At 35.8% G+C, this 27,868-nt stretch overlaps 1 protein-coding gene across 4 annotated transcripts in view; it reads left to right on the top strand.

Annotated features, from left to right (window-relative positions):
• Positions 1-27,868, top strand: part of SDCCAG8 (SHH signaling and ciliogenesis regulator SDCCAG8) — a 245,311-nt gene that overhangs the window by 106,134 nt on the left and 111,309 nt on the right. For all 4 annotated transcript variants that reach the window (XM_054501145.2, XM_054501156.2, XM_063667996.1 and 1 more), the window contains exon 13: positions 16,410-16,552. In XM_054501145.2, the coding sequence (XP_054357120.1) occupies positions 16,410-16,552 (143 nt within the window). The remainder of the gene's footprint in view (positions 1-16,409; positions 16,553-27,868) is intronic.

The following is a 27,868-nucleotide window of genomic DNA, read 5'->3' as shown; positions in this document are numbered from 1 at the left end:
ACTGCCTCAAGTAAATTTCTCATTTTACTACCTACTACCTGACAAACCCGCGCAAGTTACTGAAAATGTGCGAGCTTCAGTTTTCTTCTTTGTAAAATGAGGATCGCTACAATGCCCACCTTACAGGATTTTGTAAAATTTTAGGTCATCTATGTTAACCTCATAGTACAATGCATGACATGTAATAATTGCTCAATACACACTAATAATTACCAGTTTTACTAATACTGTGATCCTTACCTTTTCCACTTTCATCTCTCTCCCATCTGTGTCCCATTTTATCACATTCCTTTCCAGAGTCGTGATGATTACTGAATATGAGACTGCTGGTTTGAACTGCCCAGTGCATAGCAGTGGAGCTATTGCCTAAGCTTACGTTGATCTGGCGTCAGAGCCAACTATCATTTGCCTTATTGTTTATCAAATATGTCTCATTGTAAATTCTTATTGAGCTTAAAATTCAATTAAAACCCCTCATGGCACGCATCTGCTGACCTACAACTGGGCAGTGAATATAGGCATTTGCATTTACCTGTCTGGAACTTGGTCATTTTCGTTTGGGCCTGTTGCGTCAGCTTGTCCGAGCTCTCTTGGATCCTCTTTTCAGCATATTGCCATAATAAATTAATCCTCTCAGGTTTATACCACAGACACATTTGATCAGCATGTCGGTGGCATCCTCATTAAAGTTAGTGGTCTAAATAGTATAGCACAGAGAGCATCACAGAGCCTGTGACCTGTAGCTTCCTTATAATTTGATATTTGCTGTTCTGTCTTCCATATGCTTTGTTCTAATTGATTTTTAAGAACCAGATCATGTTTATTTTTCTGTTTAAGAACCAGACCATTGCCTTCTTCAAAATAATTCTAGTCAAATAAAAAATTATTTTTATGCCTACTGTGTATAAGTAGTTTGCTTAGATACCAATGAACCATGTGACAGAAGCTTGCATTGATGATGGGTAATGAAGAAATTGGGCATGGATGGCTAAGAAATCAAAGTGCCTTTGTAAATATGGAGCAGATTTGTAGTTTGGCAGGATGTAAACCCGTGTTGGGAAACTCCCAATAAGAGGGCAAAATTGAAATGGGTCTGCCTGAAATTCCATTTTGTTCATCTAGATAACCTGGATAAATGGGATAAATGGGATAAATTGGATAAATTGGAAATTTGAGTCTTAAAATCATTTTTTGAGATTTCTCCTATTCATTCTATTGACTTATTCTCCATTTTAAAGTGTTTTGTCGTAATCATTTACCCTATATCTCTCTGTTCTATGCCTATTTTATTTTTCTTTATGAAAATGGGTGAAAGCAGGAATTTTGCTAGTTTTCTAATTATCACAGCATATAAATTCAGTAGTGTATATGAAAGTGTTTTCTAAACTATGAAAAGCTGTATACATACATAGGAATAGAATGGATGGTCAATAAATTGAAGAGATGAGTTTACTCCTTTGTATGTGAAAGCTGTTAATTTAAAATAACACACTCAAAATATTAGCTAAAAATCTACTTCACATTTTGGTGCTGCTTGCTAAAATTAGTTAGAAAATATAGGTTATTTTTGAGTTAAAACCAAGTTCAATAAATTCTCAAGTTCCTCAAATAGAATTTTACAGAAATATTTACATAACCCACAGCTAAAGTGAGTTTTCTAAAAACTCCCCATAAGGTGAGATCACGTACACCATGTCTCAGTACAGAAGGATTTTTTTTTCAATCAGTTATGTCTCTATAAATAAACCTAGTTTTGTTGTTAAAATTGCTGTTTCCTCTTCACATAAGAACATTTCATTAATTTTGGTGAAAACCTTCCAACAAAATAAGGTTAAATTGTCCAGTTTTCCAGTGGAAGAAGAATTATTTTGTGTCACCAACAAGCAGAGTAACAGCTTAAAGGTAAGTTGAACACAGACATGCTGTTTGGGTGGTCAGAATATTTTGCATCCAAGCATAAATGTTAGTAAGAGCCTATAGGTGAGAATGCTTTAGGTATGTTTTTAGTAATACTTTACCTCTGCTACTCTCTTTAGGATTTGGGAGCCAGAGCATTGATACTGATGTTCTCTGTAATTAGGTACACCAAGGAGTAACAGAAACTGGGTAGGTAGGTAGGTAGAGAGAGGTGACCTCAGCTAGAGCCGGTGTGTTTGTATAGGCAAGAAGAGGAGCTGTATTCCATGGTCTGAACTATTAAGTGATCCAGACTACAAGAATATGACTTCCTTTTCTCAGTTGTTTGAAGTTCATTTAGTGAAAAATTAAAATACAGTTTCCTACAAAACAAAATCATTTAGTTTGAACTGGAAAAATGTTTGAGGTTTTCTTGGTTTGAGAGAAAATAAACATTTTCTTTTGTCCTAGCACCTATACCAAACAGTAATATTGACAAAAACCAAACCTAAGAAAATGCATTTTTTCCCTCTAAATTAAGAAATAGTATGTATGGCTTTAAGATGCTGCTTAAAAAAAAAAAAGAATAAGTCTTACATTTGTTCTAGTTGTCAGAGATTGACAGAACTAATAAGAGAATAAAAGAGCAAAATGAAAAAGTTCTTGTTGATTAACAGTTGTCTGAGGAGAAACAGACGATATGTTTTCTTTATTGCATTGAAAAGTTAATTATTGCCAATAGAAGCTTATTTATGCTTGTAACTGAGTTAGCGTTGTGGCTTGGCATTATTCCACATTTGAAGGGAAATGGGTATCGGCGAAGAGTCTGGAGCTTGAGTTCTAGTGCAGCTGAGTGGGCTTAGCGAGTGGTTTAACTTCACTGGATCCCACGTTCCCTCCTGTAAAGTGAGGCGATAGATTAAGATGATGACTGAGGTGTCTTGTGTCCCTAACTGCATGTTTTTTTCCTAAAGGCCTATTTTGTTTTTTATGAAACAAAATGTTTTATGTTCACAGGAGAGTTTACTCCCAAATGTTTTTGGGACCATTTACATAGGAGTACACTTTAGAAAAAAATATAAGCAGCACAGTATTTAAAGGAGAATTGTATTTGCTAAGTGAATACTGTACATCGAAGTCTTGAAAGTTAGGTACAAAATAACCCAAAAGTTTCATTGTATATTCCCTTTAGCAATCAGAGTATTTTATTATTTTCTAGACAGTTTCTGTAAGAGTACCATTTGGTGTAAGAGTTTTAATTTGTGATAGTAGAAAAGTAATAAAAATGTGTACACCATCTAAGAGACAAAATAGTTTTGCCAAAAATTGCCTTTTGTTCTGGTTAAGAATAAATGGGCCAATTTCTTTTACACAATAAGTTTTAGTAGCAGATACCATATCTAAAGAACTATATTTACTATGGCAATAATAGCAGACTAATTATCTAGCTTTCTTTGGAAATTGTGACTTTTGTAGTTGTCAGTACTTTTATATCTACACTAAAAAGTTTTTGGCTTTGAAAAGTATGCCTGCATATATGTTTGTTTTCCTGTAATTTTAGTATCTGAGAAAATATTCCATCTGAAGCATATGTAGAAGTATAGAAAATTGTTGAAATTCAGTTTTGAAATGACCTTTAGGCTGCTCTTCATTTAAGGTAATAGTGTCAATTTTGAACAAACCGTTTCAAAAACTTTATTTAATTTAGGGTTATGAATGGCATCCTTGTTGGTTTTTAAGTATTTTTAACCTCATGATGAGAACCTGAGAGCATTGTAGATACATTTAATAATGAAAAAGATATTTTCTAAACTTGAAGTCAATAATAAACTTCTTGTGTTTAAATTGACTTATGAAGTTTTCTTAAGGCAAAATCAGTTATAACTTTATGAATAGCAATATTTTCAGTTCATTTAAATTTATTTTATTTTTATAGTGAAAGCATCTTTATCTTATTTGAAAGTGCCTGTCATTCTCTTATTTATTAAAATTGCTTTAGTGTGGTTTTTATATTTAGTCTTGCTTTTTACTTGTGTTTAGCCATATTTCTACACATAGGGAATGGTGCAGGAGCTACACCACTGTAATTAGTAGTGGGCAATGTGACCAAGTTTTTTTAATCTTATATTTCAATATAATATCAATGCAATTACTCTATTGAGTAAGTAATAGCTTTAATGTTTAGACATAAGTGAATATAATTAGCCCAAAATGTAATAACATAATGTGAAAATGATGTTTAGACTTCACTTAATGAGTCCTGAAGCCCTAATATTAATACTTATAATTTCCTGCTGTAAATTTTTATGAAAACTAAATAAGAGTATTATAATAATTTCTGTTATTTACTGTAGCCCAGATGATTGTAAATTTGAGGAGGAAATGATGTACCTTAGATGTCTCATTGGACTTGCACTTGTTTTTTATCAAAATGATAGGGAATCAATTAATATTTTAATAGTTACAAAAGAAAGTGAAGAGTGAAATAACTTGGATATTATTCATATATAGTGTGTATATGTATGTGCACATATGTATATGTAGATATATATACATATATATAAAATTATCTGGCCATCTGGATCATATATATATATATATATATATATATAAATAATGTCTGGCACATTGCACATAGCAGGCACATAGTATGTGCTCAAAAATATTTATTGTATTGAATTGAGAGCTTGGGAAGGAATAGTTTAAGGGAATAAATTAACAGTTTGCTTTCCTAAACTGGAATTATTTTATTATATTTTATTTTTGCTTTGGATGATTTTCTCAGTTGGCAAAAAAAACTATTTTCAAATGGTAATAAAAGTCAATAACTGTAATGAATATTCCTTTTATTATGCTGTGATATGTTTTCCTGCATTTTGGGTAACTGTTTAAAGATAATTTTTCTTTGGTAATTCTTTTATCTACCAGCTTTTATACTTTTTAGATTTTTCGCTTTTATTCGCCATTGGAAAGACTACTTTTTTTATATGGAGATGTCCCACCAGAAAAGATTGTTTTCCTGGTTTTTTGCAGTTCATTTTGAAAGAAACAACTCCAGGTTTATTTTTTATTTGAATACAGCTAGTGTAGCAAGAAAAAATCCTTTTGAAGTGCTTTCAAAAGGATTAGGTCAGGGTTAGGTGTAATTTTTTTTTTACATAAAGTAAATTTAGAGTTGCTATTTTTAAAAATTGTGCCAATTTGTTAGCAAACACAGGTCAAAGGTACCTTTACACTGGTGACTTTCACCTCAGAAACAGTGAGGTGATCTTCACCAGTCACCCTCTTCCTGCTTTTCTCCCAAGGGATCATGGCTTGGTCTCAGGGAAGAAAGGAAGGAGTCCCAGTTTCTTCCTGGTACTTTTGTTTACTAATGTACCAAGGGCTATTTTATTAAATAGCATTATAAGTCAACTTGAATATATTACATATATTTAATATATGCATTCATATATAAATATATTATATGTATATCTTAAAATAGATGTATATATCTAAATATTATATGTAAATATACATGTGTATAAAATTAGTCTTATATATTAACATTTTAAGTGGAAAATGATTTTTTCTTTCATAAAATTGGAATGTCAACTACATGGCTGACATAATTTCCTTTTAGAAAATAAGAAGCCAGCTAGACACAGCGGCTTATGCCTGTAATCCCAACACTTCGGGAGGTCAAGGCAGGAGGATCGCTTAAGCCCAGGAGTTCAAGACCAGCCTGGGCAACATGACAAAACCCCGTCGCTACAAAAAAAATACAAAAATTAGCCCAGCATGGTGACACACACATGTAGTCCCAGCTACTTGGGAGACTGAGGCACGAGAATCTCTTGAGCTGGGGAGATTAAGGCTGAAGTGAACTGTAATCTCACCAGCCTGGGTGACACTAAGACAATGAGACCCTGTCTCAAAAAAAAAAAAAAAAAAGAAAAAGAAAAGAGAAAAGAAAAGAAGGGCCAAGCTATTACTTTTTTGAGCCTTTCTTTCTTTAGAAATCGTAACATTTGGGTGGTCATAGCATATTAAAGGATTCCTTTTATATGTATACCAAGCAAAGGAATATAGTCTTTTTAGTTATGTTCTCTCCACAAACATTATAAGACCATCATATTTAAGTATTCCAATATAGCATTTTATAGTATGTGCAGTAGAATAGATGCCATAGAATTACCAGCTTTGCAAAACAAGGAACTGCCAAATATCCAAAATGTTTTGAGTTTATTAACTTCGTTGACATAGCTCTTGTGATACAGCTCTGAACAAAACATAGAAACATTCTCTTGGATGATAGTTCATTTAGGTGGATTTGTAAGTGATTGAGCACCATTCCTGGGATGTTTTTCCTACAGAAACAGTAAACATTGTAGTCCTCCAGTAGTCAGGTACTAAAAACATTCAACTCCCAGCTGAGTGAGGGGGAAGAGCGGTATTAGGAAGCCGCTTTCAAAATCTTTACAGTGATATCAGACCCTTGATATTTGTAGGGACAAATCTAAGATCTTCACAAGTGAAGGCAAAAACAATGAATTTCTCCTAGTAAGTGTAGTAAGGTATAACGGGTCCCTTCAACCTCTGGAATGTTTATAAACATGGAATAAAAATTATTTGTGAAGCCAGTGAAATAAATCCTACTACTAAGATAAACTCAGTGTATTTCATCCCAGTGGAGTGACATTTCAGGAGGGGGTTATGTTCCAAGTTCAGCCTAAAAAGTTGAATATTGCATGTGATCAAAATTACTTTAACAAAATCTCATAAATTCCTCATAATTTAATAGTCTACATAGATTTGTCTGTATTGATTTTATGTGCATTTAGAGCCATATATTCCTGCCACATTGGAGACGTTCATACCCTGTCTCAAAGATTTTAACCCATATCATTTTACTTTCATTGTTGGGATAGATTGCTGTTTAATCAAATGGGGAGTCGATAAACAAGTTGACTTGTGTTTGGCAATGTTTGTGCTTTGTATGAAAAATGTACGTGTTTCTTAAATGAAATTACCACATAGTGTTGTCAGATGGTCATACTATGAAAGGTACACATGTACTGTGACCGACCAAGGGCTCAGTGGATTCATGTCTCACTCTTCATGCTCACTCCAAGGCATTCACTCATTGAGTTGAATGGTGGGTGGAGTCACCCATACTTCTTCCATTTATCTCTTTCTGTTACATGTTGCAACTCTACTATATGTTCCTATTGCAGTAACTATAAACCATCTGATTTTATGATCATAATGTTTGAAGACAAGGATGAAATGTACCACATAGCAGGGTGATAAGAGATTGCATCTCTTGAGGGCCATTTACATCAAACTCAAGAGCAGAAACAGGGGACCTTAAAAGTAAGAAATGAAGGATACAACCTGGGCAAGAGACAAGTGTGCTTCTGAAGTGGTAGGTTTTTAACATTGTGATTGATGGCTGTCTTTTATAGTTCAGCTCTTGATACATTTTCTGGTATTGAACCAATGCAAAACTTATTGTCAGACAGTTTTAAAACTCCACACCATTGACAGATGATAACTGGTGTGGTCAACAATTAGGAGATTTATATATTTGACTACTTCATTATTTTAAGACTTTTCTATTTATTTCAACATTGTCTTTTTTCACTTTACCTCTTTTTACTCACAATTTCGGGTTGTCTTTATCCATTTCAATCTGTAATCTGAATCTACCTCTCCCAGTTACCCTTGACAATATTCACAATACCTTAACAACTCTTTTGCAATGCATCATTTGAAAAATGTATCACTTCTCTTTTATAGCTTTCCAACAATCACATCTTATTTCGGATTTTTCCCTCATCCAGGGCTATCTTAATGTTCCTTTACACCTTTTATGTCTGCTCCTAGCATCAGCAGACATAAAAAGTCAAGATCTCTATCTATGTATGCAAATATGTCAGCATACAATACCTTGAACATTGTTAATATTTTACTCATTTAGAACACTGAAAAAGCATGATAGGATTAGGGGCCAAAAAGGCCCTATATTATTTTAAAGAAAAAAAATTGCAGATTTAATGAATGGCCTGATATTTTGTTTATGATGATTAGAAACTTACATTCATAAGAGTGCAAAGCAAGTTTTTTTTTTCATTTTTAGCCAACGTAAAGTCTTTATTAAACCTGTCCCAAAAAAGTAGAGATATCACCTGAACTCATTTTTGCAAACTGACCGCAGAGTTGTAATGATTCTTTTGCCACTGAATCTCCTGGCATGACAGAATAGTGGTGTAAACTTGGCTTAGTCAAAAAGTCTGCTGTATTGTCACAATGTAATACAGTCAGCTTTATATCAGATGTCTTAAATTCTTCTCTTCTTTAGACACATACTTTTAGAAAGGCACTTCTTTCTTGCCACAGTTCCATTTCATCTGTTTTGAACACTTGTTTTGGCTGAGAGCTACGTTAGCTCTGAGGAAGTGCTTCTGAATTTAAGTGATCAGTTGATGCCACTTCTGTTAACATTATGCAAAGAAAAAAAAGTTTCTTAAAATTCCTTAAAGAATATTTGCTTAGAGTAAGGATTGATTAAATAGCCACATTGGAAGCAATTGGAAAACTGAAAAGTTCCACAAAAATGTTGCGTATTTTATTGGGAAGGCTGAAAGGTTAAGTTGCACGTTGATTCTTAGGCTGGCGTGGAGTTCATCATGTTGTAAAAGGTGTAGACAGTGGGACCTGAGGCTAAACAAATCCAAACCTCAGGACGTCTTCAAGTCACTAGCCCTAAAATCTCCGGCAGAAATGCTTCTTCAGAGTGAACCAGGCCCAGGGCTTTGCACATTGAGATCCCTGTGTTTGGCAGCATGATATTTGACCCATGTCATCTGAGTTGTATCTTCTCCTTTGTCTCTGTGCTATTTGTGTCTTCCACCTATGTCACATTATAGGCCAAGAGGTTTTAGAAGGCAGACTGTGTCATTTCCTCTTTATTTTCTGTTATATCTAGGATTGTTTAGGGAGACAATATGGTGTAGTAGAAAGATTATAGGACTTGAAATCAGACTAACTCCGTTTTGAATCTCAGCCCTGCCACTGTATAATCTTATGTAAGTTACTTAACATCTGTGAGCTTCAGTTTTCTCATCTGTAAAACAGGAATAGGATACTTATTTTTATATGGTTGTCATGAACACAGAATGGAAGTTTAAAATATAAAATGCTAAGACAGTGCCTGGTACATGGTAAGCACTCAAAAATGATAGCTGGTATCAGTGTTACTATTAAGTCCACAATAAAAGCATTAAGTCAGCGTTATGTGCAATCAACAATGGTAACCGTGAACAGGATTTCTAGAATGGTATCAGCAACCTTCTACATCTGCTACAGTGAAGAGGGCAATCATTTTTGGCTGTTTCTAAAATGAGTTACTACTTATAATATCCTTTTGTTCACATAGGCTGGTTCCCCAAGTGTCTAGCTTGGAGAATGAGTCTTAGAAATAAATTTTGCTATATTCTAGACCAGTGCTATGCCAAAAAATTTTCTGTGATGATGAAAATATTTTATACCTGCACTTTCCAATATGGTAGCCATGGAATCATCATGTGGATACCAAGCACTTATACTATGGTTAATGCAAGTAAGGAACTAAATTCTTTACTTTAATTAGCTTAAATTTAAATAGCCAAAGCAAACTAGTGCAGCTCTAGACAAAAATTTACTAATGATTTGACAAAATCAATCTTAACATCTATAAGTTAATAAAAGTATGAACTGGTAAATACTAAATTTCCAATGAATACATATTTTACACACACAGAACTTTATATAAATGATTATTTTCTCCCAAGTGATAGATTATATGTTTCAATTTTCAGTATTATGTACTACCTTACTTCTGGAAATATATTCTTTGAATTCATTCATTGGCTTCTGAGTGATAAATTCACATTGTCAAAATTTGTCAGCCTCAAATCCACCAGTTCCTTCTTTTAACTTGTGAGGATTTTTGAATCTAGTCTTCTTACTATTCTGTAATTTTTCTTCTCCCCATTCTCATCTTCTGTTACACAAACAAGTCACCCTATATTAAAGATGGTGAAATAATTTTTAAGCCACATAATGTTTACTAGCAGGAATAAATCACTATCATTGAGGTATTATAGTTTATGCTTCTTTTTCTTTCTAGGCAAATTTATCCTTTTGAATTAAGATGTTATATAATTTTTCAAATAGGTTTTGCATTCATTTCTTTGGATATTTTTTCTTAGGAAATCAGGAAAAATGTATAGTAGAATTTCTTTTAATGAAACTTTTTATTTGGTTCTACTTAATTTATGTAAAAAATATATTTTAATTATCTGAAGTACAGAATGCTTCTCAAATTGTAGGATTGTGAAATCAATTTTATAGATTGAAGCAAGAAATTTTTTTTTTAAGAACTGGAATTGGCCAGGCATAGTGGCTAATGCCTATAATCCCAACACTTTGAGAGGCTGAGGTGGGAGGATTGCTTGAACTCAGGAGTTCAAGACCAGCCTGGGCCATATAGCGAGACTTTGTCTCTACTAACAATTAAAAAAAAATTATCTGGGTATGGTGACACATGCCTGTAGTCCCAGCTACTTGGGAGCCTGAGGTGGGAGGATCACTTGAGCCCAGGAGGTCAAAGATGCAGTGAGCTGTGATCACACCACTGCACTCCAGCCTGGGTGCCAGAGTGTCTCAAAAAAAAAAAAAATATATATATATATATATATATATATATATATAAAAAAGATAAGATAAAATAAAAGAAGTAGAATAAAATAAGATGGAATAGGAAATGTCAGAGCACATCACACATAGTAAGAGTTAATATTATTTCATGAAATGCTTCTTACATTTATATGTGTGTGTGTCTCTGAATTGTGATTTAAAATGGATTTTTTACTATGGATCTTGGCCAAAAAAATGTTTGAAAGCAACTGCATAATTTATTGTACGATGTGGTGAAGGCAGTGAAGTCAGAAGATCTGGTTCAAGGCTTGAGTGTACTGCTTTAGACAATTTTCAATGTCTTCGACCCAAAATTTGTTATATGTATAAACAGAGATACCTGCCCTGTATGTTTCATGCAGTTGTTTCAAAGATCAAATAAAATTCTAAGGTGATGTATAGTTGTAACACTCCTTATTCCTTTCAAGTAATAATTTTATATTGACAAAACTCAGTGGCTTGCGCCAACAATCATGTATGTTTATATTTATAAGTCTGCAGGTCAGGTAAGCTTTGGCTGATCTGTGCTCTATTTGACTGGGTGTTTCTGCTTCAGATTGTGGGTTGTGCATTGTCTGGGCTACGGTTGGAGTTTGGGTCTTATCTCCATGTATTCTTTCTGTGGTCTAAGCTGAAGGGGCAGTGGCTACCCAGTGCATACACTTCTCATGGTTAATCACCACAACATGAGCTAAACATAAACATATTTATGATTTTTGCTTACATTATAGCCATGCAAATTCCACTGGCCAAATGAAATTATATGGCTAAGCCCAAAGTCCCTGGGGAGACATAATATATTCCACTTTCAGTGGAAGGGAGATGGGAGTGAATATTTGCTGAACAACAGTCTAAATAAACTATCATATTACCCCAAAACTTATTAAACCCATATGTTTATTAACTGCCTCATTCTTAAATATAAAAGGATAGCCAAGTGTTATCCTGTATTTGAGGAAAACCTACAACATAATGGAGAGTCCAAATCAGACAAACAAGAAAGGAACATGGAGGAAACTGAGGCAACATATAATAAGCAAAGGAAAACATTTAAATACTGTATATTCTAATAGGTAAAATATTATATTCATAGATTAAAATTAGCATGCTATGTAAAAAAGTGTCAATAAAAACAAGAAATAGCTCATAGAAATACAAAATGGGTAGAAAATTTTCTTAACGTTCAAAATGAGGTGTCATCAGTCAAAGAAATCTTCCAGAAGTTACAATCAGAAGACAGAGATGGAAAATATAAGAAAATGAGATAATCAATCCAACAACTAATGTCCTGAAGCTAAAGTGTATGGCATTAAAATATTTTAAAATAGTAGAAGAAAACATCCTCAAACTGAAAAAAAATAAGCCTTCAGATTGAAAAGGACTCACTGAAAACTCCGCACAAGGAATGAAAAACAGCTCCATTCCAAGATTCAGCATTGCAAAATTTCAAAATGACAAGGAAAAAGAGATGACTGTAAAAGTTTCCAGAAAGAAAAAAATGTAAATCATAGACCAAGTACCAAGAATCAGAATGGCCTAGGGTTTTTCAGTTGTGCTATTAGGATCTAGAAGACAGTGGAATAGTTCTTAAAAATCCTGAATGAAAACTAATTTCAAAATAGAGTTTTATACCCAGCCAAACAATCAAGTGTATGCATACAATAATAGCATTTTCAGGCACGCGAATACTCGAAAATGTGTTTTTCGTGTACCTTTTCTTATTAAAGCTACCTGGAGATTGTACTTCGACCAAAAAAGGGAATAAATTGAGAAACATGATGACTTATGACAGAGAAAACAGAGAACTCTAAAAGAGGATAGGGAAGGCTTGACACAATGTAGAGATCAACCAGGCCATCCATAAGGTGCCAAGAAGGATATATCCAGGAAAAAAATTCTTAAAAGAACATACACTTTATCTAATATGTGTGGTTATTTAAAAAAATATTATTGATGGTTGTTTAACAGATATGTTTGAATATTTGGGGGAAAATGTCAGTTATCTAGAAAAACAAACTATTAAAAAACTAGACAATTCTAGAAATAATAAAATGATACATAAGAAAATTAATCTAAACAAGATAATGCTTGTCTCAGCAGTGAGCAAATTTTTCATAATCATTATAATGTAAATGAACTACTGACTAATGCTTTAACCAAAATCATTATATGGGAGCATGAGGTGGGTATGTAGGGTGGGTTGTGCGAGACCTAAATTGTCACCCTTCTTCACATAAGGAAGGTCTAATATTGAAAACTTAAGAAATAGCAGTATAAGTTTGTCTTTTAAAAATATGAAGATAAACATCAGAAGAACTAATGGTGTGTGCCATTGGAGATTAGGTTTCAAATCGGGGAGGTAGACCATGGGCCCTGCTGTTCCTTGTTATGAGCCATTTAATACTATATGACTTAAATTAGGTGCATTACTTTGATGGGCAAATTTAATCAACAATAAAAAGAAAGTTAACATATGCCCATGATTAAGAAAAAAACTTCCTACAGTGTGGAAGGATATAAATGAACAGCATCAAGTCTCCCCTTTTCCAAATTCGATCCCCAGTACTGTTTTCTTGCAGTGACCACTTTTAACAGTTTCTACTTTGAGTTTTTCTGGTGGTTATAGTCATGACTTGAAAGATACCCTTTGATAAGGTGTAAAGCTATCTGGACCTGCCTTTGCCCAGTTAGCCAAAAGATGGCCACATCAAACTGCACTGTAGACATGCAGGTTAATAGTGTGCTTTGGGAGTGATGTACAATTGGCCTATGGCTGTTGTTGGTCTTTCATCCCCAAGCTACTATATACGGCCAGGGAAGCAGCCCTGACCTAGTTGGGTGAGGCAAAGGGTTATCCTGCCAGTGGGAGCATGGCATTTCTGGCAAGAGATTTCTCTTCTAACGGTTGGACTTGGTGCCATGGCAGATTTTCCTGACTCAGGGAGTAGGTGTTGAGCCCTGGTCCAGCTGGTTAGATTATTTGTTGATTTTGATTATCTGCACCAATAAGCTCTTTTGCTGGCATGGTTAATCAGAAGCAGGCAGTAATTTTCCATCTTCCTAACAAAAATGCATTTCACATTTTGAAATTACAATAGATGAAGTTTTATTCAGTTTTCACCAAAATACTGCTTTATTGAGAAGGGGGAAGTTTTATGAATTAAATTGAGAACTCTTTGGAGATAGTCATATATTCTTAGGTGGGTCATTTTTTCTTGTCACTTTGCTGTTCTTGAAAGACAGAGGGAAAAATCAGTAATAATGATATTCGCTGTCTTGTATTCAGCTTTTACTATGTGCTAGGCACTCTGCTAAGTATTCCTAGCCTAATTTAATCTTCACAACAGCTTTAGAAGCTTGTTATCACTCTGATTTTGGAAGGAAGAAACTGTATAATAGTCTAATGACTTGTCCAAGGTCACAGAAAAGTGCCAGAGCTGTGTCTGGAGGCCTGATTTGTGTTGGCTGTTAGACCCATGTTCTTTACCTCTGTGTTTGGACTGTCTTGCAGTGCAACCCTTGACTTTTTATTACATGAGGAAAAGAAAGCAGCTAATTTATACTTAAAACCTAATTACCAGTGTAAGGTACATACGTTGTTACTGTTGCATAGTGCTTACAAAAATTGTATCCTTTCTTTTTAAAAAAGTTTGGAATTTTATACATTTTCTGTTACTGTCATTCTTTTGTCTTCTCTCAATTCAAAATTCCGGAGTCATCTTTGGTCTTCCGATTCCTCTCCTTTTATTTCCATAAAATCACCATTTTCTCTTTATATTTCTGTTTTAAGTCGCTCCACTCCTCATGTCTGGAATACTGCAGTTATCTTTTCATGGTCTCCCTTCCGCCATCCTTTGCCACCTTAAACTGATTGTGCACATCCATGCAGTTTTCTCAAGCTCAACCTCTGTCGTACTGCATACCTGTTTAAACCATTAATGTCACCCTGTTATCTATAAGAAAAATGGAGCGTTATTAATCTACAGTTAAAGAGCTTTCATAATGTGATCTAAAGTATCACTCCAGAGCTTTCGTGCCCTTACTTCTTTCTCACTTTTCTTGCTCATGCTAATATATCCCTCATCTGGCTACTGAGGCATGAATTTTCTCCATAACTCAGTTGGTGTTTTTATATGCTTTGCATTTTGATAGTCTTCTTGTGTATATATGTCTCATTTACCCAGATGAATTATTAACTACTGAGTTGAGAGATGGGAACTCTGAATTCATCATATTATGTAGTATAGTTTCTTACATATAGGACTGTGTAAGAAAATTAATGAATAAATTTTTGAAGTTTTAAAGTTAACATATAATTCCAATTCTGTATTTCTTTGCTTTTGTTAATTTTATAAATGTTAAACAATACAAATTTAATAGTCTTTATTATTTTTATCTCTTTAATTATATTTAATTATGAAATTGGAAATATATGGGTATAACTTTAATAACACAATATTTTAAAGAAATAAGTCAGTTTAACTTAGTATTCCAATTTGAAAAATACAGAAAATCTACACTGAATGAAAATGATACAATTATTTCATAGTTTTTCAAATAAGCCAATATTTGAGAACTGTACTAAGTTATTATATTGTTGGTTAATGTATGGTTTTGATGGAGATAAACTGAATATTTATACTGTTATGAATACAAGAAAAAATGTAAATGAATTATTTAATTTATCCTCCATGATGTATCAAAGGTAGTTGGAGATTGTTCAGAATATTGAATAAGGACATGAGGAAATTTGGAAGTTTATTTAAATACTAAATTTAAATCCCTCTACTTACACATGATTTTGTTTTCCAAAAGGATGTTGCAATTTTTTCTGTATCAAATTTGCTTCTTGCTTTTTGCTGAATTTGAAAATGTTTCTGCCCTTTCTTTTTTTTTTCTTGTTTTAATAGCCTAAATATTTTTAAAGGTTCATCTTTTATTTTCTTTGGCTTAATTTTACAGATGTTCTATTGATAAATAAATATTTCTACTTTAGTATATAAATTATTTAAAATTGTGGCCTGTATAAGGTATTTTTGCTTTGAAATATTTGAGTTTCAGTAAGATAAGGATAATTTCATCCTGAAACCAAAAAATAAACCTTCAGAAATTTTATATATTCATATTTATTAGTCTTAAAGTGTTCTTGTTGACTTTTTAAATTGCAAATTTAAATGGAAATATTATTTTAGCTCAGAAATCTCATACACTCTCAACGCTTAAATTTCTCATGCTGTTTTTTTTTCCTGGAGTATTTTTTCCAAGTAATATTGAACATCATAATCATGCCATTTTTTACACCTCACATTTTTCTAAAATATCTCTTAAATTATTTATTTTACCTTTAATTTGGGTTTCGAAACACCCAAATGAAGCCATACATTTATCTTTTAGAATCAAAAGTACATACTTGATGTAAATCACTACATGTGTCTGATTGAATCTCACACAAAAATGTCACATTTTAAAGGTAGTGGCATTTTAAGTAAATATTACTTTTTAAAGGGAACGACTCTTAGCATGAAAGTGCAATTATCCACTTTGACTACTCTCATTTAATCATTTCATTTTTAAAATTAGATTTCAGATTTCATTTTACAATCCACAATAAAACCTCATTCATGTGCATTTTTGGATGTGCTAATTCCTTTTGTCATAAAATGGAAGCTAGCCTAAATTTTCTAATAATTTTTTATCACATTGAAATTCATGGCAAAAAATAAAAATGAGCTAATTTTGAATTCAAGTGCATGTATTTATATGGATGCTTTTCCCCCTTCTCTCTACCTAAGGAAATAGAGAAATTGAGAATAGAACTGGGTGAAAGCAAACAACACTTGGAACAGGAGCAGCAGAAGGCAGCCCGGGCCAGAGAGGAGTGCCTGAGACTAACAGAACTGCTGGGCGAATCCGAGCACCAACTGCACCTCACCAGGTACTCCCTAATCCCATTATGCGCCATAGCACCGATTTCATTCCACTGATTTTTGCCACAGGCTTCCAAACAGTTGTTAGAGTTAGTCTTAGTCATTCAATTCACACATAGCTTTCAGGCATATTAAGAAAAGTGGAGATGTGGTAAGCAAAACACCCAGACATGTGAATGATAAGTGTGGCAGGGAATTACTGATAGATTACAAAACCTTTCATCTACAATGCTCAAATATTTAGGTGATTCTCTATCAATATAAGCAAAATGACATATTTCTCCTACCACCACTACTACCTCTTCTGCTAATTCTACGTCTAATAAAAATCTTGAACTGAAGGATGTGAGGAATTTATTTAGGAAAATAATAAAATACTGTCAATGGTGAGAGAGACAAAGTAAATAAATTGTAAGATGCAAATTGAAATGGAACTGATACGAAATAAGGAATCTGCATCCTAAGGAGGTGTAAAATTTCAAGATGAAATAGATTGGCACTGCTCATGTTCAAATCATTATTATAACCAGGCTTACACCACCGAGGTTTCAAATTACTTCATTTCCATCATGAGATTTTGTGATGTGATCATCATTGTCATCAACTTTAGTAAGTATGTAGCTCGGCCCTAAATTACAGTAAGACTCTTTAGGTTGTAAGCATTGTGAATTTGCTGCATTGGAAACACACACACACACACACACACACACACACACACATAAATACACACATAGAAAGAAAAATTCAAAAGAGAAAGTAGATATTTCACTTTATCATATGTGGTTTCTTTTCACTTTGAGTTTTATTATGATTTTTCAGTGTTCACATCAAGCCTTTGGGGTTGCTCAGTTCTTAGAGTTTTTCAGTTTTTAGAGAGAACTTTGTTTAAATAAACATGTAAGTTTATGATATTTGGTTTGGTTTATAAATTAGAAAAACATTGGTCTTCCAATCATAGTAATATGTTGAATTTAAACTATGAAAGGGGACTGATCCCTTTTACATTAAATATGACAATGTAATTCTGAGCACGGTATGCTAACAGATGGAGAAAAGCACCACTTGAACAGCCTGCATTTGGAGAAAAAAAATATTCTAGAGGTTGGTGAACCTCCCAAAGTTTTGGGTGAGTGTTAAGATGCCTCTGGTTCTGTTAAAATCAAACCTTGTATAAAACATTTTGTTATGATAATATTCCAAATGATTTGACATCTTCCCTTTTAAACAATAAAAGAAAGAGGAAAGAAAGAGAAAGCAAAGAAAGAAAATAAATTATTAATACATGTATGGTATCTAGAAAAAAATCCTAATAGATGGAACACATATATGAGAAAAAAATTGCTTAATATTGCAGAATAATAACTGTTCTTTTAATGCTCATTTAAAGTATTGTCATTGTAGAACTGAGAACATAACGTTAGCATAATTCCTGTGGTTATTTAATCTTAGAAGTTTCAGAATTTAGCTTCATCATGGTAATGTTAATAGTTTTTCTTTTCTGTCAGACTTCTATTCAGAACCAACCATTTGTGTGCTAAGCACTGCTAAACCTCAGAAATAGGACAGCTTTTAACGTCTCAGTGTGGCTGAGCTTCAGTAAATAAATATTAATGCTGGTTTTGCCCCTTTTGCCATTCTGTCTTATTCAGAGAGTTAATTTCTGAAGTCAAAGTCCGTAGAGAGGTTTCCCGTGTAGTATCAATTTGTAGTGTTTGACAAGATCAATTTCTTGCAAGTAGAGCATATTAAGATGCAGCAACTGCTGAAAATGGACGAGTGGTAACTAATTCCTTTGTTCTTAAGAAAAACGGTTTTGCTTGGTTCCATAGAAAGCTTTTTTTTGTTGAGCTTTATTTAAACCAATTCTACTAAAATTTAAACGTAGTTTTACAGGAAATAAAAATTATTTTCTAAGTGCGGTACTCTTTTGTAAGCATTTTATGCTTAGTCTATGTTCATGTTTTATAAAATCCACATTCATAAATTTAAAGATGACAATTAGAAATGCAAGGAACTGTGTATATCTCCCCTTTGCACTGACAATGTGATTTGGTTGTTGGGCTATTTCTGATATATGGTACTTTTTTGTTTTTTCGGTTTTTTTTTTTTTGAGTTTGCCACCCCTCACCATGCTTTATTGATTCAGTATACTCAGGTGTATGACTGAGAAATGTTGTGTCGTTCTTTTTCAGTGTAGATCAGCTGAAATACATAACTCCCACACAGATAACACCTTACCACACAGTCTCAACTTAAACACTTCAAATGGCATATTCTAAACAAAGTTTAAAATTGAATATGAAAACCATGTTTAAAGTAATGATGAAATAAGGATCCAAATCTTTAGAGGCAAAGAAAATTTAAAAACTGTAGTAGAAATCTGTACATCAACCTAAAAGAAAAATAGCCTACCACTTTTTTGGTGTTTCTCCGTATTGGATTTTAAAACAGTAAATAGAGGCCAGGCGCAGTGCTCACACCTGTAATTCCAACACTGTGGGAGGCCAAGACAGGGGAATCACTTGAGGCTAAGAGTTCGTGATCATCCTGAGCAACACAATGAGACCCCATCTCTACAAAAAAAACAAAAAATATTAGTCAGGCATGGTGGTGCACCTATAGACCCAGCAATTAGGAGGCTGAGGATGGAGGATCACTTGAGCCCTGAGGTTCAAGGCTGCTGTGAGCTGTGATTGTGCCGCTACACTCCAACTTGGGTGACAGAGTAAGACCCTGTCTCAAAAAAAAATAAAATAAAATAAAAGGAAAATAGACATTTAGCACTAGTTCAAGGACCCAAATGGGTGAGTGTAACTTTCACTTAGTCAACAAATATTTATTGAGCACCTACTATCTTTTAAGTACTTTGCTTGGTCCTAGGCATAGAGAGAAAAAATAAAACTCAGTTTCTACCCTTAGATTGCTCATACTCTGATAAAGAAGCCACATCTGTATATGCAAATATAATAGAGTGTGACAACAGTGCAATGATGAAAGTGATGATTACCACAGGAGCACATAGGGAGGGGGATTGACCCATTCTACACCAGAGGTGAAGGTGATAGTCAAAGAAAGCTGATATCGGGGAAAGCTGACAGTGAAAAGGGATAGTCAGGGAGGTGGAGATATTTGGCAGCAATCTTGATTAGTGAGTTCATGAGTAAGAATTCTGAAAGTGGAAGAAAGTGGGTTGGGTACCCCAGGTAGAGATACCAATATATACAGAGACATAAAGATGGGAGAAAACAGAAACTCTACTATCAGATTAGGTGTTTGGTAGGAGATAAGACTGGAAAGGGGAGCAGGGACCAGCAGAAGAGCCTTATGGGCCATCTCCGGAGTTTCACCCATTCTGAGTTACTCTTAATGCATTTTAGGCAGGGGCATCAACATGATTGACTTTCTGGATTGGGAGCTTGACTCAGAGAGCACTGTGGAAAGTGAGCTTTGAGAGTTGATCTAGGAGACAGGAAGACCAGTTAGCCCAAGGTCAGCAATTGCAACCCATGGGTCAAGTCTGACCCATCATCTGTTTTTGTGTGACCATTAGCTAAGAATGGTTTTTATATTTTTAAGTGGATAAAAAAAAGGGAAAACAATATTTTTTGACACATAAAGATTATACATCCATAAATAAAGTTTTATTGGAAAACACTACCATTATCCTTCATTTATTATGTATGGCACGATCACACTTGAGTTGAATATGGTCCTCAAAGCCTAAAATATCTACTATCTGTCCCTTTACAGAAAAAGTGTACCAACTCTTCAGGAGGCTGTTTAGTTCAAGTAAGAAGTCAAGAGGGCTGGAATAATGACAGATTCAAATATGTATTTAAAGAAGGTAATTGAAGAGCTTTGTGAAAAATGGATGGGTTGAGAAGAGATGACTGGCAGGGACCCCAATTAGAATATAAGCACCATAGTCCAGGGGGAGAGTAATGAAGCCCTTGGCTGTGGCTGTCTCGTGAAGTGGAAAGGAAGTAGCATCTTCAGGGGGTGTTTGGAGTCATGAATAAGAGAGGACACAATTAAAGGTAACTGTAAGTTTTCTAGCCCAAGTTGACTAGAGGATCTGTTAAGCCAACTGAGGAACTTAAAAGAGGTAGCAGAGGAAAAGAATACTTTTCATTGTGCAACCCCAGTGGAGATGTCCAATGTTGGCTTGGTGTGAGGAGAAAGGTCGTGACTAGAGGCTTAGATCTGGATCCCCTTTTACATAAAGCTATTCGTTGTAGCTAAGGGAGTGGTTAAAAGCACATAGAAAGGATCATGTTTTAAAGTACAGTGGAAGAACAGCCACCAGCCAATAAGACTGAAATGGGGTCTTCGGATATATAAGAAAAGAATAAAGAAGAATGATTCAAAGAGTATTTTCAGGGGGCGGTAACAATTAAAACCATATGCTTTTCTTAGGGGAGGTCCCCAGACAGCCTAGGATTGAAGAAACCTGAATTATAGTATCTTCTGTAGGCATTCACTCCAGGCATTCTTTGCAACTTTTGACAAATTACTTAACTCTTTGGGCCTGCTTATGTACCTATAAAATGAGGTGAGACTAGATGATTTATAAGTTTCCTTCTAGTTCTGATAATCAATGATTCTAATAATGATTTAAGACAACCCATTATTAAGTTCCTATTTCTGGACCTTAGGCATTTAAATTGCTTGGATGATCTTTTGTTTAAGGTATTTCCTTAGTTTGAACTTCAGAAAGTTCATTGAAATGACCCTCGGACCCACCACTTAAATTCTTTGTAACTTAGGTTCTGCTGACCTCTCACAAAGGTTATCAAAATTGTCTCAACACCCTTCCAGTCTCTTTTGCTGACCATTGCCCAGTGAATATTCATAAGCCTCTGCCTTGACTCTGTTGCTATACTCTGAAAACCTTCCATGGTGCCACTTTATTAGAGAAAGGCAAATGACAGCATGGCATGTGAGGTCATCCTGATAGGCTCTCAACCTTCCAGTCTTATTTCATCCAAGATGAAACCCTCTTACCTGCTGATTTCCAGACAAATGTCAGTACACACAGCTCCCCTTTTCCCCTCCATTTGCTGTTCTCTATATCTAGAATACCCCTCTGACCTTCTCTAGCTCTATTATAATCTTACCTTCTTACCAAGGTCTCCCTGAAATCCTGATTTTTCTACCTAGGCCTCCCCGTTGATTCTTGTCAGAAGGGAGCACTTCTCCCCTTGAATCCTTCTTCCCGCTTTGAGCTGATGGCATTTGAGTAAATGAATTACTCAAAGGAGGAAAAAGCAAAATCTGGGGGAAAAAAAGAATTAATATTTGGAAGTTTTTTGTGTACTTGCGATTTTTTGCTTCTGGATTGTGTTATTCTTCAAGTAGGAGGAGAGGTCTTATCAGTATTATATTTCTCAGAGCCCCTAGCTCATCACTTTGCGAAGAGTTGGAGCTCAATAAGTCATTAATAAAAATGGTGACTATATTCCAAATGTGTGACTTTCTTTCAAGCTCAGTACTGCTATACAAATAAATATCTTCTCACATATATCAGAGTACAAAGTATAAGAAGGAGATAAGGCTAAAATTTTTTATTGGTAATTTTACTTGTCCCTATGATACTATATTATGATTTTGTAATCACTTTTTTTAATTTTTAACTTTGTGTAAATATATATGTTTAAGCATATCAGAATCAAATGATAATCATTCTAACAATGCAAGTAGGTTTAGTAAAGTGCACCAGGCCTCTCACTTACATGTACGTGTTTAAAAACCACACACACACACACACACACACACACACACACACACTCTTAAACTAGAGATCCCCATAACTAAAAGATGACAGTGGAAGCCATGTACTGTGGTGCACACCTGCAGGCCCAGATACTTGGGAGGCTGAGGTAGGAGGGTCGCTTGAGCCCAGGAGTTCAAGGCCAGCCTGGGTAACATAGCATGACCACATCTCTGGGGGGAAAAAAAAAAATGACAAGTGTTTGAAACAGGTGCCTCGTAAGCATGTTCACTAAACTTGTCTAGCCTAGCATGTATGAAAACAAAGCAAGGCTGCTTTCTTCCAGTTATTACTGTTAATATTATTCAAACAACTTCTTCCTTTTCCATAACAGACTTTCAGGTACATTTAAAAATGTTCGTCCATTTATTCACCCATTCTACATGGAGCATTTTCTGTCATAAGACACTGTGCTAGGGATGATGGGAGATAGAAAGATAAAGTGGCCTCAGCTGCTGCCCTTCAGAAGCTTACAGGCTAGCGGGGAAGAGAAGAAAATACATGAGTAGATCGGGTGTGGTGGCTCACACCTGTAATCCCAGGACTTTGGGAGGCTGAGGCGGGCAGGTCACTTGAGCCCCAGGAGTTTGAGACCAGCCTGGGCAACGTGGCGAAACCCCATCTCCACAAAAAATACAAACATTAGCTGGGCATGGTGGTGCACGCCTGTAGTCCCAGCTGCTCTGGAGGCTGAGGTGGGAGGATGGCTTAAGCCCAGGAGGTCAAGGCTGCAGTGAGCTGTGATGGCACCGCTGCACTCCAGCCTGGGCAACAGAGCAAGACCCTTGTCTCTAAAATTAAAGAAAAAGAAAATACACATGTAGTTGGTAAGATAAATGATAAGATCCAGAAGGGAGGTTCTAGAAAAGGATTACAGGGAGAGAGACAGATTACTTCTTACTGATTTTGGTAGGATTTGGATGTAGGAAAATGGGAATGAAGGGCATTCCGTGTAGGGGAACCGATGGTATTTGGGAGGTGCGCATGTATGCATAAGAGTAAGTTAAATACAGTACACACAACGATCAAACAGACACCTAACAAGTATCACCTCGGAGGTTAAGAATATATTCATCTTAGGCCAGGCGCAGTGGCTCACGCCTGTAATCCCAGCACTTTGGCAGGCTGAGGCGAGCGGATCACCTGAGGTCAGGAGTTCGAGACCAGCCTGACCAACATGGAGAAACCCTGTCTGTACTAAAAATACAAAATTAGCCAGGCATGGTGGTGCAAGCCTGTAATCCCAGTTACTCGGGAGGCCGAGGCTTGAGAATCACTTGAGCCCAGGAGGCAGAGGTTGCAGTGAGCTGAGTTTGCACTATTGCACTCCAGACTGGGCAACAAGAGTGAAACTCCATCTCAAAAACAACAACAACAACAACAACAACATATTCATCTTAGTATCTGCGTGGTACCATGCTACATGTAGCAGCTCTTTAAAAAATAATAGAGTTGTAGCTAACAGCAGTGGCTAACATTTGCTGAGCCCCTGCTGTTCCAGGAACCAAGCTGAGAGCTTCTCATATAATCCTACCAATAGCTCTATAAGGTACAGACTCTTATTTTCTCTAATTTGCAGCTGAGGCAGCTAAGGCACAGAGAAGGAAAGCAGTCATCTAAGGTTACACAGCTGATATGTTATCGAAGCAGGTTTTGAACCCCAGTAAGTTGCCTGCAAAGCTTGTACCCTTATCCATTAAGCTGTAATTCTATGTAAATTACTAGATAAATGGATTAATGCAGTTGTTCTGAAAAAGACAACTTAGAAAATCAGTAACATGAATTTATAATATAAATAAATGTTAGCTGCTTCCGGCCGGGCGCAGTGGCTCACGCCTGTAATCCCAGCACTTTGGGAGGCCAAGACGGGCGGATCACAAGGTCGGGAGATCAAGACCATCCTGGCTAACGTGGTGAAAACCCGTCTCCAGTAAAAATACAAAAAATTAGCTGGGCGTGATGGCACGCGTCCGTAGTCCCAGCTACTCAGGAGGCTGAGGCAGGAGAATCTCTTGAACCTGGGAAGTGGAGGTTGCAGTAAGCCGAGATTGCGCCACTGCACTCCTGCCTGGGTGACAGAGCGAGACTCCGTCTCAAAAAAGAAAGAAAGCCAGAGAGAGAGAAAGAAAGAAAGAAAGAAAGAAAGAAAAGAAGTGTTAGCTGCTCCCTTACGCATGACACGTGACGGTGAATTTTGGCTTGAATTTTTCCTAAGAAACATAGCTTCCTTTGGCCCATTATTTGCCATTGTCATTTAAACATATTATAATGCAATTGTCATTCTCCTTTACTTACTTACTTAATTTTCACCCAAGAAGAAAGAGAGGCTTTTATTAAAAAGTAGAAATTTTTCAAGTATTTATTTTTGACATGTCCAAATATCTGTAAAGAGCTATAGGTATCACCTCGGAGGTTAAGAATATATTCATCTTAGGCCAGGCACGGTGGCTTATGCTGCTCATATGACTACCATTTACACACACGTGGTTGGGTTAACTTACGATATGGCTGAATAAAGCAACCACTTCTTACCGTTTATGTGATTCTTATTAACTGCTTACTGAGACATTCTTTTCCATACCTTTTGCCCATGTACTGAAACACATTTTTTTAAATACTGCATTTTTTTTTTCTTGTATCTGATCTTGAGGGGAACTACTGCAGGAAGCTTTCTTTTGTTTATTATCCAGAGAATTTAGAACTCGGATTGCCCTAAGTACAAAACCTTAAAAATTCTTATTTCTCCTTTTACGTAAATGATCTTTTTAATAATATGTATGTACTTCAAAGAATTTCTCAGAGCAGGAATCTAAGTGAGAGTCTACCAAACAGGTATTATACTGTGACCTACTTTTGTGATCCAAATGGGAAGATCTGACCTGTGACCTAGAGAGACAGCAACTTGACCTATAGGATTTGTGTCTTTTTGCAAGTGAGAAAAAGGTACAGCAGAGCAGTCACTAGGTTAACCTGTTATGTTGGATAGATCATGTGGGGAGAGTGATAGAGGCTGCCTTTCCAGGGCTTTCAGTTTCCACATATAACTAGTACAGATACTTTTTTTGTTTCTTTAATTTGAAGCAAGTCTTGCTCTGTTGCCCAGCCTGCAGTGTAGTGGTGTGCTCTCGGCTCACTACAACCTCTGCCTCCCGGGTCCAAGCAATTCTCGTGTCTCAGCCTCCCAGGTAGCTGGGATTACAGGTAGGCACCACCATGCCTGGCTAATTTTTGTATTTTTAGTAGAGATGGGGTTTTACCATGTTGGCCAGACTGGTCTCAAACTCCTGACCTCTGGCGATCTGCCTGCCTTAGCCTCCCAAAGTGCTAGGATTACAGGTGTGAGCCACTGTGCCCAGCCTCTAGTGCAGATATTTTCTTGAAGTTAATTGTTTGACCTCCCAGCCTATCAATACAAGTCAGGACTTTTTGGGTGAACTGAAATCCAAAAAGGAGAAATTGATAAATTTTTATAATCAGACCATGTACAATCCAGGTGCAGCTGGCCTCAGGGTTTCCTGGAGCCAGCATGCTATCATATTCTAACTTTCCAGAACAGGGCTCAATTTCTGTCTGAATTTTGCTAATTCTTTCAGATTCTTTCATACCATGAAGTAAAACATCTTTCATTCTGAAACTGATGATAAAGGAAATACCCTTGATTTCAACTGTAAGAATGTGACTTCCTAGCTCCTTCACTTCCAATTTCAAAACCTTTGGTTAGGATCACCCTTGGGCACACACATGCACTTTTGGGTGCTGTGGCTGGTAGCCTTTTCAGAACCACATGGAATAAGGGAAGAAAGTTGCACTAAGTAAGGGGAGGTGCTCTTAGTAGGGGAAGGGTGTCAGGGATCCTGGGTGAGTAAAACACCAAGTATCTGCACTGTTGCCCTTGTTGTCTTTTTAAAAATATAATCCCCGGTCAGGTGCCGTGGCTCACGCCTGTAATCCCAGCACTTTGGGAGGCCAAGGTGGGAAGATCACTTGAGGCCAGGAGGTCAAGACCAGTCTGAGCAACATAATGAAACCCCAGCTCTACCAAAAAAAAAAAAAAAAAAAATTAAAAAATTAGCCAGGCATGGTGGTGCATGCCTGTAGTCCTAGCTATTTGGAAGGCTACATGGTGGTGCGTGCCTGAGTCCTGACTGCTTGGGAGGCTACGTGGTGGTGCATGCCTGAGTCCTAGCTGTTTGGGAGGCTACATGGTGGTGCATGCCTGTAGACCTGGCTATTTGGGAGGCTACATGGTGGTGCGTGCCTGAGTCCTGGCTACTTGGGAAGACTACTTGAGCCTCGGAATTTAAGGCTACAGTGAGCTTTGATTGCCGTCACACTCCAGCCTGGGCGACAGAGCGAGACTCTGTCCCAAAAAAAAAAAAAAAAAAAATTAAGAATAATAATAATAAATAAAAATGCAAGCCCTGATTTTTCCTCTAAGAAATGGTTTCAAGTGGAGAGAGAGGAGTGAAGAGCACATTTTTGTCCATGTATGTTGGAAAATAATATTCGCCATTGTCAACATGTGATAAGTCCAAAGAGGCATCATCGGTTCTTCACAACAACAGGGTCTCTTTGTTGTTTTACTTAGAAAACTCTTAGAATATAAAAAGAAAGAAGCACAGCTAAATCTCTAGCATGCACATGTATTGTGCTTGGTCTCTGCATAGTGCTGTTCCAGCTGTGGCCCATGATGGCTGCCTGTTATTGTCTATGACAAGATAAGTACCGAAATCTATAGAAGTATTTGGCAAATTTTATATCAATTTTAAATTGTCACAATTTTCAAGCGCATGATCAATGAGCATTTTTGGGGGGGTATCTTTTAAATTTTTTTCTAGTAATTCGTTTTTATTGTGTTTTGAAAAACTATTTGCAAAAGATTAGAAATTAAAACAAATATGCTGATCATTTACCATAAGAAGCTTGAGATGCTATGCTTCTTTCTCACTGCTTCCAGCAAGCCTAAGAAAAAACAGTCCTTTATAGATGAGGAAGCCAAGCCTCAGAAGATAAAGCTTGAGGTTGGGCATCCAGGAGGGAGGATAGTAGGCAGGGGATGAAGGGCAAAAGCTTGTTTCAGACTGAGACAGAAATACTTTTGGTGTTGTAAAATCTCAGCACCCAGACCAGGAACCAGGTCTCTTTTATCTCTGTGCCCCCAGCACCAAGTTAGGCACTGAGTGTTTAGCAGGTTTTCTATAAACATTGAATAAAGTTCCCTTTGCTCTTTATTATTGGGAAAATTTAAAAAAAAAAGTTGGGGGGAACTCATCTTAAGATAACAACAAGCTGAGGTCAAAAAGCCAAACTCATTGTCTGTTTATTTGAAGAGGATATTATAACATTGATGTATATTCTTGCTATTTTACAGTGAACTTTATCTTTTTTTTCCTCCTGAGTTTTATTCAAGAATTTTTAGCCTAAAGTTTCCATTTCAAAGTTAAGCTCATTTTTTTCTTGTACTCCTTTCATGAATAAATTAAGCAGAGAATGTGTCAAAAATAATTTTAAATGGATATATGTGCAACCAACATCTTCAAGGCTTGAAATAGAT

The sequence above is a fragment of the Pongo pygmaeus genome, chromosome 1 (genome assembly GCF_028885625.2).
Source record: "Pongo pygmaeus isolate AG05252 chromosome 1, NHGRI_mPonPyg2-v2.0_pri, whole genome shotgun sequence".
In the NCBI taxonomy this organism is placed as follows: Eukaryota; Metazoa; Chordata; class Mammalia; order Primates; family Hominidae; genus Pongo; species Pongo pygmaeus.
The sequence above is the reverse complement of the archived record's forward strand: the minus strand, read 5'-3'. Positions and strand labels throughout refer to the sequence as shown.